Here is an 18,859-nt window from a genome sequence, read left to right as displayed (position 1 = left end):
ATCTAATTACAACCAAGTAAGTGAGTGTTCCTAACATCAAATCATAAAACATATACGAATTTCATGATTTGATTAACTAGATTGAATAGAACCCTAGTTCATTGATCAAGTGAAAAAGAGAACTAACCAAACACATGATTAAGATCAAATCAAAGATTACTAGATGTTAAACACAAGTTAAATTCAAATCATAGCCTAACAACACATACTTAAGAATCCAGATTCGGAAATGATAATAAAATCAACCACACATATCTAGGTTGGACTACAAATCAAACAAGTTTAAACTTCAAATTGACTTACAAAAAGAAATTAAAGTGTTTTCCAAGTGTTAATCTCCCTGTAAAGGCTCTGAAAATCGTCTCTTCTCCTCCTAAAATCCGACCTAACTCCCCTCAAAACTGATTGTCTGAATTATAAGAAGACAAAACCACTTTAAAAACTGCCGAGACGTTTACACGGCCCGTGTAAACCAAAGGGTTCCATTTACACGGCCGTGTAAACAAGAAAAGTAGAATGCTTAATTCTTCCAGGTCTTCGAAGTAGAATGTCCTTGCATATACGTTTACACGGCCAGTGTAAATTATAGGTATACATTTACACGGCCGTGTAAACTCCTATGAAGCCAAATTCTTCATTTCTTCATTCTCTCTCTTCAAAGCTCCAAAACTTCTTGTCTCCAACTCTTGATAACTTCCTCCAACAAGATCCAACCTTCATAAGTCCCTGAAATATCCTAAAAGCGTGTGAATGGAATTGCATCATGAAAAATCCCGAAAATATACAAAATGCATGAGTTTAAACCTAAATGTAATGCACTTTTATGAACTAAAACTATAAAAATGAATGCATGAAATGCACCTAACAGGGCCCACCGCATGTTACTGACAAATCTTTTTCAGGTGGGGCCCGATGCCGAACAGGTTCGATGGTGTCAGGCAAGACCCATTGTACATATGGTATGTGGTATTTTGGGGAAATCACTAAGCTTTCTGCTTACAATTTTATAGTTATGGTTTCAGGTACTTCCTGTTCGAAAGGGAGGGGCCTGACTTGATCGCAGCGCATCCACCCATGTTTTCGCAACTTTATGATTTTGGGATTGTACTCTGATAACTATTTTTATTCTGATATACTTTTGAATGATTGAAAAGGATAAGTGGTGTTTATGGTTGATTTAAAAATGAAAATTTTATCTTATGATTTTTGGGATGTTAAAAGTTTGTATCATAACCTTGGTTTGAGGGATTCAAACATACTCTCAGGTGTGACTGAACTCAAACTAAGGAGTTTGTAATCTTTTAAAAGAAAATAATTTTCTAAAAAGACTTTATAAAGAAAAAGGTGGTATGGTGCGTGCAATCATCCGAGCTCGAGTAAGTGATTCCCAAAATACCCATACATGTTGATATGTTATATGATATGAATGTTTGTATGCTAGGATACTGTTAGGGTACTTTCAGGAATTGCATGATAGGTTGGCCTGATTTATGATGCCTTGTAGCCTATGAAGCATGGGATGCTATGTTGGATTGGGAATATGTATTTGTATCAATAGTTGCTAAATGTATGCTTTAAAAATTGTATATGATTAGGCTCATATAGCCCTAGAATGACTTATTTGGCATTATTTCATGTTTCTCGTTTGGTTGTGATCCTAGTGTAGATTCTTTTATTCAACAATATATTTGATCATGTATTATGTATAATTTGCATGCATAAGGCAACCGGTGGTGAGAGTGGAAGTTCCTAGCATGGGTTGTAGTATGTGTGCTCAGGATGTCCTTTGTTGTTCTATAGCATGGAGTGTTACTACATGAATGATGCTTGCTTTGTGCTTTATACAACTCTTAGTGATGTGAGTTAACTATTAAGTGAATATGTTAAGTTACATGTTGAAAAGGTTAAATAACCTCAGAGTGACGAATTTGACTCTATTGCACAACTCTTGTTTGATTCTAACAATTGTAAGGTTGAGTCTTTTACTCGAAGGATTATCTAAGCTTTGTTGCATGTGATTGTATTTATGAAATAGTTACCTGACATTATAGGGAGTTCTTTAGCAGCTGATGGCAGGGTTAGGTCAAGAACCTAAGAGAGGCGAGGAAGTGTTTTAGTGGGTTAATTGCATTATTTAGCGGGTATCTGGAGTATCAGTTGAGAAGGTGACTTGGAGGATTTAGGATGATTCTTGAGGAAAGTATGGACATGTATGGAAGGTAGTATTAGGCCCGTACTACTGAAAGCACATGATCCATACTCGACTCGAGGCGAGTCACATACAATCTAGGAAGCCTATGGGACGAGGATTCTTTTAGCATGTTATGATCATTGTGTGGCTGCTTTTCAGAATGGTGGTGAGCACACATGGAGGAGGTTCAGGCTTTAGTTCGGGGTCAGGTCTTGGTACTGAGTTGATGGATGAGCGGATGCGGGAGTTCATCTCTTTGGAGATCACTCGCGGTATTTTGGAGTAGACACATGTGATCTTCGGTTCGATCAAGAGGGGATCATGGAGATTTTAGATGAGCTTCTGGGCACATTCCACCCTAAGATTATGGCTATTATGGGAGCTCTCACTCTTTCCTTCTGTGAGTTTTGTGCTTATGGAGTTCCCAAGTTCTTTGGGGAGAAGGACCCCATTGCTAGTAGGAGGTGATTAGTGGATATGGTGAAAGCGTTTTGGACGAGTTTCTGCCCCGAGTGGTCGAAGGTCAGATTTTCTTCCTGCCTTCTGAAAGGCAGAACTCGAGATTTGTGTGAGGAGGTAGATTTCGCTTTGTGAGGAGAAGCCATTGAGACGATGACTTGGGATGAGTTTGTCACCTGGTTTAGGGCGGAGTTTGCCCCAACCATTAAGGTGCAACAGTTGGCGAAGGAGTTCAGGACCTTCGCCAGACGAATTAGATTGTGGCGGAGATCACCACCAAGTTTGGGGGGGGGGGGCTCTTTTGGTCCCACAGTATGCCACAGACAAGGAGATGAAGAAGACAAAGTATCATGATATGTTGCGAGACGATATCCGGGAGTTCATTAGCTTTTCATCTTGTCGGACCTTGGAGGACATGATAGCTAGAGCCCGAGAGCGTGAGATTGATCTGAATCACCACAGGAAGAGGAAGCCAGAGCAGATTCAGATTGTAGTGGGCCAGGAAAAAAGGCCCAAGACTCATGATTCGTATTTGGGAGGCCATCAGGGTCGGGGCCGTTGTGCCAAGTGTGGGAGGATCCATGAGGGTGACTATCAGGAAACAGGAAGGGGTGTTTCAGTTTTCGTCTGATGGGTTATTTAAGTAGGTATTTCCTTGTGTATCGGTTCCGTTGTGTTTTCACTGCAACCAGGTGGGCCACACGAAGGTCGGCTATCCGAGGTTGATGTGTGGAGTCATAAGTGCACCTGCTCCAATTACTTTGAGGATCACTGACGGTCATGAGGGTAGGACGGAAGCCCTAATAGCAAGGATCCGAGCATTGCGGCTTCAATCAGGGGAAGCGATAGTTTCATCATATGCTATAGCAAGTATGTTATCTTTTGTTTTCTTCGTGACTTATTATCCGTTTATATATGTGATTTTGAATTATGTGCTTGAATGTGTAGGCATTATTTTTGGTCTAGTTCTTCATTATTGTCTGGTTGATGTTATCAAGGATTTATATATGCCATTTTCACATAACGAGAGTTATGAGTGAGGCATATCTTGTCGAGTTGGATTTAGATGGTCCAGGTAGTTTTTTGTGGGCCATTGGAGGAGACAATTCAGGGGTATCGCTTGGAAGATCAGTAGTCAAATTCGTGTGATTCGTTCAACAACAAAGTCAGAGTTCAGAAGTGTTGCATCCCTCAACAGGGATGGTGATCGTTTATGGAAGGACTTTTGGGTCGGATTGCTATCATTTCCAGGGAAGGAGCGGTAGCAAGTGGATGATGATGGTGGTCGCGTGTGCTTGTTCAGACATTAGAAGTGTCAAGAAATTCTAAAATTATATTGGTTGAAGATGGTTAGGATTGTATAGATCGTTCGGTAAGTGGGATGCGGGGTTCGTGATCAATCAGTTCCGGCAAGGGAATTTATTATTCGCTGTTTTCAGAAAAGTTTGTATTTTTGGGAATAAAATAAGGTGCGGAACCAAGGAGAGTTCCACATCCCAGTCGAGAGGGAATCCAAAATAGTTATGGGATTAGAAAAGCATGGATTGGATTTCGGAATTACCCAGACGGATTAGACCTGGTTAAGCTAGTGTTAAGACCGTAGGAGCGCCACTATAGTTATGGGATTAGAAAAGCAATGGACTGCTTAAGAACGTGTGAGATAAGGCTACCATTAGTCAGGTAGCAATCACTTTTTGTCTTGGATTTGATGATGACAGGATTCGACGCATGAACCCGATCGGTTAGATCAGAAAGTAGTAGAGTCACAGTGGAATGATAACTCGTGGCAACTAGTTCCAGAGAAAGATTTCGTTCAGAAGTCGTGTGAGGCGACTAAGTAGGGAGTCCTTTGGCTCTGCAGTCGGGCTGGAACCCGGTATTTCAGATGACTTACGAGTGAATTGAGACCAGTAAGGCCTCAATAGATTTTGGAAAGCAGTCATGTAGCAACATACTGCATCAGGCAGTTCAGTGTTCGAGCAATTTCAGCGTTTGGGCAGTGTTAGTATTTGTGCTTTAGGTTGCAAGTACGGACGTAATAGCTGGTTGAATAGGTAGTGACAAGTCACTCATAGCGGAATCAACTGAGCCTTGACCAAGTATAAGTGATATGCAAGGATAAATGGGTCTGTGACCCTATTTTATAGTGGGGATCGAGAGTGATCAGAAGTTGAGTAGTCGATTTTGGGATAAATGGACTGGAGTCAAGGATAATGATTCAGTTTGAGTGGGCTGGCAGGGAATCAGACCATCTCGAGACAACAGATTGTAGGGCTTTGCAAAGATTGGTCACGACTACCCTGGGAAGGCTAGGGTGTGCCCAAGATGGTGACCATGGTACTAGAAGTGGTTGGTGTTGGATTAGTGTCTAAGTCCATAACTATAATTGGTATGTACTTGACCCGACTTGGCATGGTCCATTTGGGTTGCATGGCATCATGCATTTGGATAGACTAAAATGAGAGAAATAACACTTAAGGTTTATTAATATATTATAAGTTCTAATATATTAATAAGATTATTTAATTAGTATCGATCAAGAATTAATTAAGTGATCAAAATAAGACTAATTAAATATATGGGTTGATTGTGTAAATCATCCATACTTGAATAGTAGTCTAAGACTCCATGGATTATCAAGTTGGGCAAAAACCCATAGGATGATCCATGGATGCTCCATGGTGTATTTGAATCCATGGATCCAAGGAAATGGAAAGCCATGATAATTAGGGTTTACCCTAATTGAGACACTATATAAAGATCATATTCTTAGGAAAAAATCGGCCACTATGAGTGATAGAAAGGGCTAGCCGATTTTCATGAAGTGTGGATTTCTCTCTAACCTATTCCATGTGAATCAAAGTTTTGTATGCTAGTTAGTATAATACCTTGGATAATCATATTTGCATGTATAATAGAGAAAACATAGATCCAAGGTATTTAGGGTTACATGTACACTTAGGAGTGTTAGAATGCTCAAAACCCAACAGTTGGGTGTGTAAGGAATGGTAAGGAATGATTTCGAAGACGAAATCTAATTTAAGTGGGGGAGAGTTGTAACACCCCATTTATTTAATAAATAAATAAACGAATTAATGAATGAATAGTAGCCCTACAATTATAATTTTATAGCAAGGTGTTGATTTCGAAGAGTTATCTGACATAATTTAGAAGTTGGGGGTTAACAGTGTAAGTTCCGGATTGGCTTTGTAAGTATTTATGAAGGCAGGGACTAAATGGTAACTTTTGGGTCTTCATTTGAAGAAATTAAAGAAGCAGGGGTGTAATTGGTAAATAGTGTGCCTAAATTGTAATGGATTTTAATGTTGAGGGTTGATTAGTAATTTATGGGTTGAATTTGAAAAGGATTTCAGAAATCAGGGTCTGTTTAGTAAGTTGTGGATTTAAATTGAAAAGTCTTGGGGGAGGAGGGGCTGAACTCGTAAAAATGAAAGAAGTCGTATTGGTTACGTGATTATAAACTCGTCACCTTATTCCTCCATTAGAACCCTAACCCTAAATTTATGAACAACCGCCACTCTTCCTTTCATCCATGACCGGCCGCCACCCTTTTTCTTCTTCGAGCCTCCGTTACGTCTCTCCGGTGCTGCTGAAGACGAAGACCATCGCGTAATGCTGCCATTCAGTCGGTAATGGAGGGAAGTGTGTTGCAGTCGCCATCTCCGGCCGTTAGATCCCGCTCTCACCGCTCCTTCGCCATTGAGATACCACGGCATCGCTGTTGTTGTATCCCAGTCAGAGGCTATGCGCATTCCTCGCCTCCATCTTTGTTGTCATCGTTCATTGCTGCTACGCCTTCATCTTCTTCATTTCTTTTCGCTAGCCACCACCATTAGCCACCGTTGTGGCCGCTATGGTTACTGTTGTCGTCACTGCGGTTGCGTCCATATTCCGATTTGCAAGTCGTGTGTGGGTAAATTATTGGCTGGAAGACACAAGAGGACCACCATGGCAGCCAACCATGGTTGCTGTCGCCGGGAATGTGTTTTTCTGCTGCCACAAGCCATCATGAAAGGTGGTTGTGGGCGAGTTGGGGTGTTTGTGTTCATTGGTTGTGATGATTTGAAGCTACATGAGCATTCTTGACTGGAGATTTGAAGATAGACCCCACAACCACCGCCGTGAGGTAGTGGTTGCCGCCATTCGCTGCCACCGGCCGCCACTAGGTTGTTGTGTATATGTGTTTGTACTAGTGTGTGTGTGTGTGTGATTATTTGGGGTTTTAGCATTGTAAAATGTAACAAAAAAAGAGTAATGAAAAGAAAACTAAAAACCACCACCGCAGGGTGGTGGCTGCCGCCACCGACCGCCGTGTCGGGTGGCGGTGTGCTTAGCTGTGTTGTGATTCGGTTGGGATGTTTAGACAAGGGACTAAAACCATAATGGGCCCAAAGAAGCCTTAATGGGCTTAGTGAAACCCTATTGGGCCAAATGAATCCCTAACTGACATTAAAGCCCAAACATGTGTCTAAGGGTCTAATGGACCCTAATTGACCTTAGAAAACCCTAATGGGCTTAAGGACCTAGCTATTGGGCCTATTGGGCTAAGATGGGGTTGGAAACCCTAATTAGGGTTTAGAAAACCCTAATATTGGATTTATGAGCTTGGACTTTGGGACCCACTTTTGGGCTATTGGAATGGAATTGTGTGGTTAAGCCCAATCACACCATATGACTTATTTAGAAGAATGATGGACTTAATGGATTATGTCCTTGATGGATTAAATCCTTAATGGGTTAAGTGAGAAACACTTAACCCTAATTGTCATTTTATGAGAAAACCCTAATTTTGCTTGGGTTTATTGTTGGGCATTTTATTGGGCCTTGATGACTAGGTTATTAATCGGCCATCCAAGATCAAACAAATGGACTAGAATAATTATTGGGCTTTATGGTAAGGCCCATATAAGGAGTTGGGCCAAATTTTCCATAGATGGGCCATAGTTTGGGCCTTTATGATTATGTGATATTAGGCCATTAGAATGTTGAATGTTGAACTGGACTAAATGGTTGGGTCTTATGGTAAGACCTTGTAAGGGTTTGGGCCCAATTTGGAAAATTGGGCCATATGATGGGCTTTGACTCATAGTTGACTTTTGGGCCTATGGATTGGGCCTTGGGCTTGAATAAAGCCAAGAATGGTGTAGCACGTGGTTCCTGGTACGTAAAATTTATCTTAGTGTTTTTCATTTTTAGCCTTGGACTCGGCGAGTTGTAGGTCCGACTCGCTGAGTAGAGACGGGATCCGGAACACGTTTAAGTTGGCGACTCGGTGAATCCATATTTTGGACTCGGCGAGTCCCCGCTGTCTGATGAAACCCTAAATTTCAAGGGTTTGCACCCTATTTAAACCCTCTTATCCGCCCCCAAGCTCGCCCCCTTCACCCTCAAAGCTCTATACTTCGTTCAAGCCTTGTCCCTTGTGAGTTTGAAGCATTTTGGTGTGTTTTCTTGAAGATTTGGAGAGGGAAGGAGAGTAGATCAAGAAAAGAAGAAGGAGGCCAGGCATATTTGCGTTATCTCAGTGATTTCCTGGAGGTATAACTTAGTTTCCCTCTGTTTTCATGCTTATTGTCCTTTGTAGCTCCATGAAAGTCCTTCTTGAGCCTTTCCCCAAGCTTGTTTGTGCATTATGGTTTGTAATAAGTTGTTAGCCTTTAGATCTAGGCATGATTGAGCTCCAGGAGCTTGGATCTACTGCCTTTATGGAGCCATATTGCCTGAAAGCCCTAGATCTATTCTTTTGGTGCATTTTGAGCCCTAAAACCTTCATTGGTGATTATTTACACGTAAAGTTGGAAACTTTACGTGTTATTCATGCCCTAGAAACCCAGATCTATGAATGGCATGAGTTGGATTCAAGCAAGATCGAGTATGTAGTTTTTTCATGTGACAGACTCGGTGAGTCGTTCATCGGACTCGGCGAGTCGAGTCGCGAGTCCCCGACTTTTCCCCCTTTTCGTGTTTGCGGGGTGGAGTAGTGAGTCGTGGGATACGACTCAGTGGGTCGGAAGCCAGACTCACTCATGAAGTAACTCGGCGAGTCAATGCCATGACTCGGCGCGTTCTAGGCAATATTCTTGCCTCAAGAACAACTCAGCGAGTTGTTCATACAACTCGGCGAGTCATAGCATAGAGTGTTCTTCGGATGAAGATGAACTCGGCGAGTTGTTCATACAACTCGGCGAGTGGGATGAAGGACTATTCGCCTTGGGTTTAGAAGGAAAACTCGTCGAGTCAACACCTAACTCGACGAGTAAAGACAGATTTATGGTCAGACTAAGGGACAGGGACTCGGCGAGTCAGGTCAACTGGCAGTTGACTTTGACTTTGACTCTTGGTTGGTTAGGGGTAAATGGTCATTTTACCCTGAGGTCGGTTAGCAGTATTTGACTAAGTGTTTTGTGGGAATTATTAGCCGGAGAATTTCCGGAGCAGCAGCAGCAGAAGACAGTTAGTTCCCACACCGATCAGTAGCTACTTTGAGGTGAGTTACCTTCCAGTAGCGGTGGGTCTACGGCCACAATGTCGGCCCACCAGTAGGAGTTGTATGTTAGATGATTGTCTTTGTGATAACATCTAGGTTTGCTACTACCTGATATGTTATATGCTGGCATGATATGTATATGTGATAGTAGTAGAGTTCGGTTGTCAGGACCGAAGGGTAGGTCAGACACCCCAGATATGTGTCTGGTAGTATGTGATAATACGTTTATATGCTGGCATGATACGTTATATGTGATAGTGGTAGTAGGAGGGAATAGTCCCCAAGTTTCGGTCGTTAGGACCGAAGGGTAGATCGGACACCCCAGATATGTCTGATAATATGTTATGTTATGATATATGTGATAGTAGCAGTAGGGGGTGAAACAGTCCCCGAGGATCGGTTGTTAGGACCGATGGGTAGTCAGCACCCCAGAACGGCTTGACACGGGTAGTCAGCACCCCAGAACGGCTTGACACGGGTAGGTCGGCACCCCAGAATGGCCGTGCCGGGTAGGTCGGGCACCCCAGAATTGCCCGACAGTATGCATGATATGTGATTGTATGGTATGTGGTATGTTGGGGGAACTCACTAAGCTTCGTGCTTACAGTTTTCAGTTTTGGTTTCAGGTACCTCTTCTGCGAAGGGGAAGGAGCCGGCGTGGTAGCGGTACATCACACACATGCTTTGTATTCCGCATTATGAAATCTTCCTGGGGAATTGTACTCTGACACTTTTATGTTTATGACAATGTTTTCCCGACATGCAACATCTTTTGTGAAATGATATGATCGTTGAATGATTTATTCCTAAATGTTTTGCTAAGTACCTATTTTAAAAATGAAAATTTTGGCTCGTATTTTTGGGATGTTACAAATGGGGTAATGTAGTAATGACACCAAGTACGTACTTATGGTTATGTAGTGGAACCCAATTGTTAATTGGGTGTTATTTTGGTGTTGACAGTTCGAGAATCTATCATCCAGCAGTTGGGGTTGAGTCTGCGGGATTTCAGTAGTGTGGGATTGTGTCTACGGGACTTCAACAGTGTGAGGTGAGTCTTCCTTCCAGTAGGAACGGGTCTACGGCCACAATGCTGACCCGTTTAGTCAGCAGTAGTTCCGGACTTCGGTTCAATGCAGTAGTTCAAAGTGCATGATGTCTTTGTGATTCAAGCATGTTTTTGTGTTATATGTTCCGGACTTCGGTCTGATGCAGTATGCAGTATATGTGTTTATGCTAATAGTTATGATTATGCTATGTTATGTTTATTCAGTTTCCGAACTTCGGTCCGATGCAGAGGGCAAGGCTCTGGTTAGTTTTCGGACGTCAGTCCGATGCAGAGGTCATGGCCCTGGTTAGTTTCCGGACTTCGGTCTGATGCAGTTTCCGGACTTCGGACCGCTGCAGAGGGCATGGCCCTGGTTAGTTTCCGGACTTCGGTTCGATGCAGTTTCCGAATTTCGATCTGATGCAGTTGTCAAGGCCCAGTATGTGTTTTATATGTTATTGTATGGTATGTGGTAGTTTGGGGGAGCTCACTAAGCTTTGTGCTTATAGTTTCAGTTTTGGTTTCAGGTACTCAGTTTTTCTAAAAAGGAGCTCGGGAAGATTGCAGTGCACACACCATTTGTTCAGCCTATGATGCTTATACTCTGATATACTTGACAGTTGTTATAATATTTTGAGATGCATTGCTTATGATTTTTATATGAGGTTTATCGACTATGGTTTTTATTATTAAATTAAACGAAATTTTCATACTGTGTTTTTGGGAGGTTACAAGTTGGTATCAGAGCCTTGGTTTGAGGGATTCAGGCACGCTTTTGGGTATGTCTGAACTCAAACTAATGATTGGTATAGAAGTTTTCAAAAAGAAAACCAATTTTTGTAAGAATGATTTTGAGGAAAGAAAAGAGTTTTAGAAAAAGCGAAAAGAAATTTAGAAAGAAAAGAACTTTGAAAAGAGAAAAGGGTGTGGTGCATGCAATCAGCCGAGCTCAAGTAAGCACTCCCAAATTACCCATACAAGTTCATGTTATGATATGATTACCAACTTTATGAGAACTGCATGCTAGTTTAGGGCTAAGGATCTAGGAAGGGTGCCTTATGTGCTTGTTATATGTGTACCAGCTTATTGGGAACTGCATGCTAGTACAGATTAGTCAGTATGGTAGCCAGAGTAGTATATGCTTGATTATGTGTACTCAATGCCTAAATGCTACTTGCTTCGTGCTTTTAGGAGTTCTAGTTGTCTTTAACTAACTAGTAAACGAATATGTTAAGTTACATATTGCAAGGACTAAATAATTTCAGAAGGTTAGGTCTAGCTCTATTTCGCAGCTTTTGTTTGAGTCCAACCGTTGTAGGGTAGGATCTCTCATTCGAAGAATTATCTATTCTGAGTAATATGTAATAGTATTCGCGAGCTAGTTAGGGGAAGAAAGTAGGGACTTCTTATGCAGCTGATGGCGGAGAGTGGGTTGGTGATTACCTTAGGGCAAGCCTAGGATGAGATTAGCATGAGATCATCAGTAGTACTAGAAGGGACTTGGTGGAGTCGTGGCAGTTCTTGAGGAAAGTACAGATAGATGTGGAAGGTAGTAGGGCCCATACTACTGAAAGCAGAGGATTTGTACTCGAATCAAGGAAGGCCGAGATATGACCAGGGAACTTGTAGTGTGTGAGATCCCTCGAGTATGACGAGTATTATGGTGATTGTGATGGTATATTTCCGAGTATAGTAACGCTACGGGGTAGACCAGATGGTAGTTTTGGTGTCGATGAGGGATCAGGATTGGACTCTAGAGGTGGGCAGATTGATGATCAGATGAAGGAGTTCATTCCATCTAAGAATTATGCGCAATATCATTGACCAAACTCCTGTGATCCTCAGTGTGATCAAGGAGGACATTATAGAGTTTTGTGATGAGAGGTCGAGTGCATTATGCAATGAGATAATAGTCATGATAGAGACCCGTACGTTGATGTTTCGGGAATTCAGAATTTGTGAGGCTTCAGATTGTCATGGGGGTTAAGGACCCCGTTGTTAGCAGCAGATGGTTGGCAGATGTCGCCAACACTTTTCGTACCAAACGTCTCGAAAGGAGACAAGATCCGACTTGCTTCCTGTCTCCTGAGGGACAGAGCACGATATTGATAGGAAGAGGTTGGTAGAAGGTTGAGTGATGATGCGGTTGATGCTATGTCATGGGATGACTTTAAGACCAGATTCGGGACAGAGTGTGCCCAGGCAATTGAGGTGCAGCAGTTGGCGCAAGAGTTATTATATCTCGACTAGACGACTGAGACTGTGGCAGAGCTCACTGCCAAGTCTCAGGAAAGAGCTTATATGGTACCACAGTATGTAGCAGAAGAGGAAATGAAGAAGGTAAGTTATCAAAACATATTGTAGAGTGATAGCAGGGAGATCATGAGTATCTCGGGGTGCAAGACCCCGAATGATATGACTTCTAGAGCTTGAGAATGAGATATGGACTTGGAGCAGATTGGTGAGAGGGAGTTAAATCTGTTGCTTATATTGAGGGGTCTCAGAAGGAGACCCCAGATTCTGGATCAGCTTTTGAGAGACCAGCAGGGTTTGATTCGGTACAACACTTGCGGGAAACTGCACAAGGGAGCCTTTCGTTCCAAGGGTTTTAGTAAGTGTGACTCTGGGTTATCCTCTATCTGTGTTTGAAATATATTTTCAAGAGATGTCATATGCTAATTGCATGCCGAGAAGCATTAGCGAATAGTGATAGAGCAATTCCCCAGATTACGGGATTGGGAAAGTACAACGTCATCTTGTTTCATTCCAAGACTGGGGAGCAGCACGAGAAGCACCTGAGGGAGGTGCTAGAGACTTTAAGGAGTTCCTCAAACTCCAATAGCATCCATAAAAGGGACCAAAACCACCCAAAAATGATCCCAAAAGTAGAATCTAGAAGAAGTAATGTCAAGGTATGAACTTTATACCTGAAATAACTCAGAAATATGAAGGAGATGCTGGATCCAAACTTGTTCCTTGCTTCCTTGAACCAAAATGGACCCCCTTCTTCCTCAGGCTTCCCTAAGGTCTAAGGAACAACCCTAAAATCAAGTAGACAATCTCTCCTTCATGCATGGAGGCTAGGGTTTCATATTGAAGGGTTGGAGGCTAAAGAGGATGCCCTAATCCTTGAGTTTAAGCCCTTAAATATCGAGAAAACCCTAAAAATCATGGGATTGGGCTGCATCGCTCACCGCGTCGATGCACCTCACTTGTCACGTCATGACGACCATCAAATGCATGTTCTTCATTAACCATGCACTACGCGTGACCATCACTCTACCACGTCGTGGTGCACTTGGGCCAACAATCCTAAAATTCGATTTAAGCCTAATGCATCTAAAAGCCCAAAGTCATGGTACCAAGCCCAAGAACCTTATTCCTCAAGGTCCAAACTTGATCCTTTGAGACTTGTGACCTTCGCCACAACAATTACCACTCGATCCTCCAAGTCAAGGTTATCTCGAAACAGGATGTTACACTAAACTTGTTAGAGTATCCGATTATAAGGTTGTATGAATGACATTCTAGACTGCTCTCATATGCATGTGTGGACTAACCATTATTGGAAGATTTTGACTTTAGGTTGACTTAGGATTAGGAGTAGTTAGATGTTAATTGCATTTTTTTTCTTTTGTTAAATCATTATATTACATGTTATTGTGAGTTTGTACTGTTTGAAGTATTTTTGACAAACTTTTATCCTAATGAGTGTTTGAAACATTGATAATGATATTTTTGGGTTTAACTTTGGGATTAGATAATCACAACTATCCATTTTCCTTATAATATTGACTACAAGTATACTCATTTAAGTTTTCTAACCCTAACACTTGTATTTTGACATGTACTCAGATTGGTACATAGTTGAAAATTGGAGATAAAAAAAGATTAGCCATTTAGAAGATATTGGATATGTAATGTATACACTTAACTTTTATTTTGAGATTATATGTTACTTCCCCTCATTCCGAACACATTTTTATTTGGAAACTGGGACCTATTTTTTGGCATTATAAAAAAATGTGAGGGGTGTTTCACAAACACACTTTCACTCGAGTTGCTATCAAATCAAGAAGTAGATACTCTTTCCTAGATCTTTAGAGATATTGTTATCTCCTTTGTCATCTTCAAGTTTTAAGCCACTTATTTTTGGTTTGATGGCAACTTTTTAGCAACTTCATGAGTTGTTTTTTTGGCCTTTCCATCGTCTTCTAAATGCATACCAAATCATAGGTAAGAACCAACATGCAAGTCATTAAAACATATATTCATCTACTTGTCACGTTGACATTTAGGACCACATGGTATGGGTCATTGCCCCACAACTCCCTTTTGGTCACTATCTTCTTTGTATAATGGCAACTACTAGTTTGAATGTTGTCTTTCAAAACATCAAGTTGAAGAGAAGCTCCATTTTTGATAGTATTGCTTTACATTCGTTTGATTGGTTTTCTCAGAGATGTAGTAGTAGTACCATATCTTGGACGTTCTGGTTACAAAATCGAATGCTCCATAGCTATTTGTAATTGTTTTTCTGTAACTCCTTGTTAGGTTGATTTTGTTTTATAATTCAGCCGTTGAAAAGAAAAAACAAAATGCACATTTTATTCAATATTATATGTATAGTTTGGAATTCGGATGGAAAAAACCAAATTGAATTTCAAAAAGTTGAACTTGTTTTCTTTTATAAAAAATGGGATTTGAGTTTGAATTTTCAGAAATTATCAGAAAAAATAATTTTTATATATGTTTTGTAGAAAGAAAAACATTTTCACAACCCATAAAAGAATTGAAAATGACTTTTTAAAGACGAAGATAATTTTGGTTTTTTGTGAAGATAATGGTTATTTTGTAGTATCTATTTATAAAAAAAATGATCATTTTGATGAGTATCTCTAAATTTATCTTCTCTAAATGTAGAGATTTTTTAAGACCAAAATAATGATATTTTGAAAAAGGATAATGGTTGAAACAGAAACCACAGAAATGTTACATAATTCAACACAAGTAAACTGTAAATAATATGTTTCTACATTTTATATAATATACAAATACAAATAAATAAAAGAATATGTTGACCATTCATTTTTACGATTAGTTGCACTTATATAAAATAAACAATATTAGAAAGCTGGTTTTTAAGAGTAATAAAATCGACGTCGAAGCACCCAAAAATGAAGATGGTAGTTGGGGGACATTTATGGTAATGTGAAAATAATGCAAAAATGAAGATGGTGTTGTTGGGGAACCTTTATCGTGATGTGCTCGATGTTGTATGCCCTTAAAATTCACGTCCCAATTTTCTCTAAATGGGTATGGAGTTTGTGAACGATGATCAAACCATAACATACGCAGAATCACTCACGATTCTTCGCTAATCGATCCCCAATTCTTGATCAATTTAGTTAACCCCATTCCCCTGATCGTTTTCCTACAGAAAACCCGTTAAATTTGCGTAAAATTAACTAGCTTTTTCTTCGATTTATCCAAAACCCACATATCGAGAACCCTTGTTGAAATCAAATGGAATTCAACACCATTAAAATCAATTCAACCTTCACTTCACCATTTGAGAGCTCTCCCAGAGCAGATGATGATAACTCACCATTCAGAAAACCACTTAGTTTATGGCCAGGTATGTACCATTCTCCTGTCACAGCTGCTTTGTGGGAAACTAGGACAAAAATCTTCGAGAGACTTCTTGATCCACCAAAAGACGCTCCTCCACAAAGTGAATTGCTCACAAAAACCCCAGCTCAAAGCAGGACAACAATTCTCTACAATTTTTCAACTGATTACATATTGAGAGAACAGTATCGGGATCCTTGGAATGAGGTCAGAATTGGGAAATTGCTTGAAGATCTTGATGCACTAGCTGGCACAATTTCCGTCAAGGTACCAATTTTGATGCTTTCTTTATCTCCAATTTATGCTCAAATTTTGTGTTTCTGTATAGGGTTTTGTTTGTGAATTTAGGGAATGTTTTCAAATTGAAATTGAATGTCGAATTATGGATTTCGAAGCCAAAACGATGCAATCACTGTAGCATCCCATCCCACATTTCATGTATTTTTCCCTGTGAAATAGAATTGTTAGCAATTCCTAGGTTATGGCTCAATAATAACTTTTCCCTTTGCGCATGAAATTACAATCACCATCATAATTTGCTCAAATTTTGTCAAACTAATAGGTTGTTGTATATGAATTAACTGTATCAGGGGTATGACTCAACCTTTATGCTCACTACTTATCAATCCCCACATTGATGAAGTAGGTTCAATATTTTTTATGTTATTTTGGCATTATTAGAGGGTATTTAAATAATGATTCCAGTCAAAGTTTGCAACTTTCTTTGGGTAAACATTATGGTATTATCACTGTAGCTATCATTTGGAAGAGAGGGAGTATATTTTTAGCTTCACCTTTATGTGTAAAGGCCCTGTTTCTTTCTCTTTTCCCATCAACTGTTTTTTTCTGAATAGTCAAAATGTTTAAAAGTATTTGGGAAAGGGAAAAAAATGAACGAGGACAATTTTGTAAAAGGTTATTTCTTTATTAAGTTGTTATTTTTACATTAAGGTCAAGAAGAAACACCAATATGTAGCTTATTGGATTAAGGGATCGTTTTTTTTTTTTCCCAACTTAAGTCCTGTATGTGTATAGTGGCTGAATGGCTAATGATGTCTGTATGGATAAAGTGCTTCATACATAACTCATAACTCATAACTCATAAGGTCTGTTTCTTTTCTCCTTTGTGGACTGAATAAGTCAATAAACCACTTGAATGAAACTAAATGACCATTTTACCCTTACATTCCAGCAAACAATTTTAAACAACATTCATCAATTTGTTCATATAATTAAGTTTCTTTCTGTAACTTATACATTCTTGATGCTAATCTAGCACTGCTCAGATGAAGATAGCATGACAAGGCCCTTATTACTGGTTACTGCATCTGTTGACAAAATGGTTCTCAAGAAAACAATTAGTGTTGATGGTGATCTAAAAATGGGTGGTTCTGTTGTATGGGTGGGGCGTTCTTCCATTGAAGTTCAACTTGAAGTTACTCAGTTATCAATCGGTATAATAACATAGTGTTTAATTTCAATACTTATTTTCAAATTTAACTGCAAAGTGAAAACTACTACATATTGGTTTTGTAGATAGCACTGTAATTACAGAAACAGTAGCTCTATCAGCCAATTTCATATTTGTAGCCCGTGATTCCAAAACCGGGAAAGCAGCCCCCGTGAATCGACTCTCTCCCCAAACAGAAACCGAAAAATCGCTTTACAAAGAAGCAGATGCAAGAAACGTAATGAGAAAATTGAAAAAAGGAGAAAAAAAAGGGATTGAAAACGGAGAACAAAATCGACTTGATTCGTTTTTGGCTGAAGGTCGTATCTTTTGCGACATGCCTGCATTGGCAAACAGAGACGCGATTCTTCTTAGAGACACGCGACTTGAAAACTCATTGATGTGTCAGCCTCAACAAAGAAACATTCACGGAAGAATCTTTGGAGGCTTTTTGATGCATCGAGCTTTTGAGTTGGCTTTTTCAACTGCTTACACTTTTGCAGGATTGATGCCCTATTTTCTTGAAGTTGACCATGTTGACTTTCTTAGGCCTGTGAGTAAATAAAATAATAAAAGCGTGAATCGATAAGTCAGGTTTCAGGGTTCAAGTCCTCTGGGTGTGGGACCGGTTGGTTGGGGCACCCCATGCCCACGTGGCATTTAGCATTTTAAATTTTGTTTTTTTTTTTGGTAGGTGGATGTTGGTGATTTCCTACGTTTCAAGTCGTGTGTCCTATATACGGAATTTGAACACGCGGAGAAGCCTTTGATTAATGTTGAAGTTGTTGCACATGTTACAAGGCCCGAGCTGAGGTCTAGTGAGGTCTGTTTGGATAAATGATATTGAAAAAGTATTAAGTGCTTAACCGATTAAGCTCATTAAGTAAAAAAAAAAAAGAAGACTCATATATATAGTTGTTTCTGTGTAGGTTTCGAACACGTTTTATTTCACGTTTACTGTGCGTCCGGAGGCGAAAGCGAATGATGACAAATTTAGGATCCGGAAAGTGGTTCCAGCCACAGAAGAGGAAGCGCGCAGGATCCTTGAGCGCATGGATGCTGAGTCATTGCTGGTTAAGTGATCTCTCAAGTATTTGAGAATTCTGAAATAAACTGAAAAACTAATTTAAGTTAATTAGAGAAAGAGAAAGAGAGAGACTCATGAGTTTGAGGTAAAACTTGTTTATGATGCTTGTTGCAAACAATGTAAGGGGAAATAAAAGTATCGACTAACTTCAAATTATGAAATTCTTCAACATCAATGTAGTGATGTGGGAAGACAAAAACAAGATGTATGAATGTCAAATGAATAAATCTTGAAAACTAAGTTAAAGAACAAATTGCACGAAAAATAAATGTTTTTTAGTTGGGTTTTGTTTCGACTGAATTGCCCTAGAGCTGTTGTTATACATGAATACACCGTAAATAGTTTATTAGATGTTAGAGTATTATCATAAATTCGTAATACTATATTAGTAGGATCATATTGAATCCCATTTTTTTTTAAATAAAAGAGTAATTGCAAATGTGGTTTATGTTTTTTTTATACAAAATGGCAGGTTTAACCCAATT

The 18,859-nt window shown here is 39.9% G+C and overlaps 1 protein-coding gene across 1 annotated transcript; it reads left to right on the top strand.

The window, feature by feature from the left end:
* Window positions 1-15,362: 15,362 nt before the first annotated feature.
* LOC145055421 (Thioesterase/thiol ester dehydrase-isomerase superfamily protein) lies at window positions 15,363-18,535 on the top strand. The gene is made up of 5 exons (XM_079003740.1): window positions 15,363-16,104; window positions 17,114-17,291; window positions 17,374-17,840; window positions 17,982-18,110; window positions 18,217-18,535. The coding sequence occupies exons 1-5, from the start codon at window positions 15,733-15,735 to the stop codon at window positions 18,367-18,369; spliced, it is 1,299 nt and encodes a 432-aa protein (XP_078859866.1). The 5' UTR covers window positions 15,363-15,732; the 3' UTR covers window positions 18,370-18,535.
* The last annotated feature ends 324 nt before the right edge of the window (window positions 18,536-18,859 follow it).

This window comes from Lactuca serriola, chromosome 5 (genome assembly GCF_051521515.1).
Source record: "Lactuca serriola cultivar US96UC23 chromosome 5, Lser_US96UC23_V15, whole genome shotgun sequence".
In the NCBI taxonomy this organism is placed as follows: domain Eukaryota; kingdom Viridiplantae; phylum Streptophyta; class Magnoliopsida; order Asterales; family Asteraceae; genus Lactuca; species Lactuca serriola.
Note: the sequence above shows the minus strand (reverse complement) of the source record. Positions and strands in the feature narration are given on the sequence as shown.

Coding starts and splice junctions, on each gene's coding strand:
- LOC145055421 (XM_079003740.1), top strand. CDS start 15,733: ATGGAATTCAACACCATTAAAATCAATTCAACCTTCACTTCACCATTT. Junction 16,105..17,113: donor CTGGCACAATTTCCGTCAAG/GTACCAATTTTG, acceptor ATGCTAATCTAG/CACTGCTCAGATGAAGATAG. Junction 18,111..18,216: donor CCGAGCTGAGGTCTAGTGAG/GTCTGTTTGGAT, acceptor GTTTCTGTGTAG/GTTTCGAACACGTTTTATTT.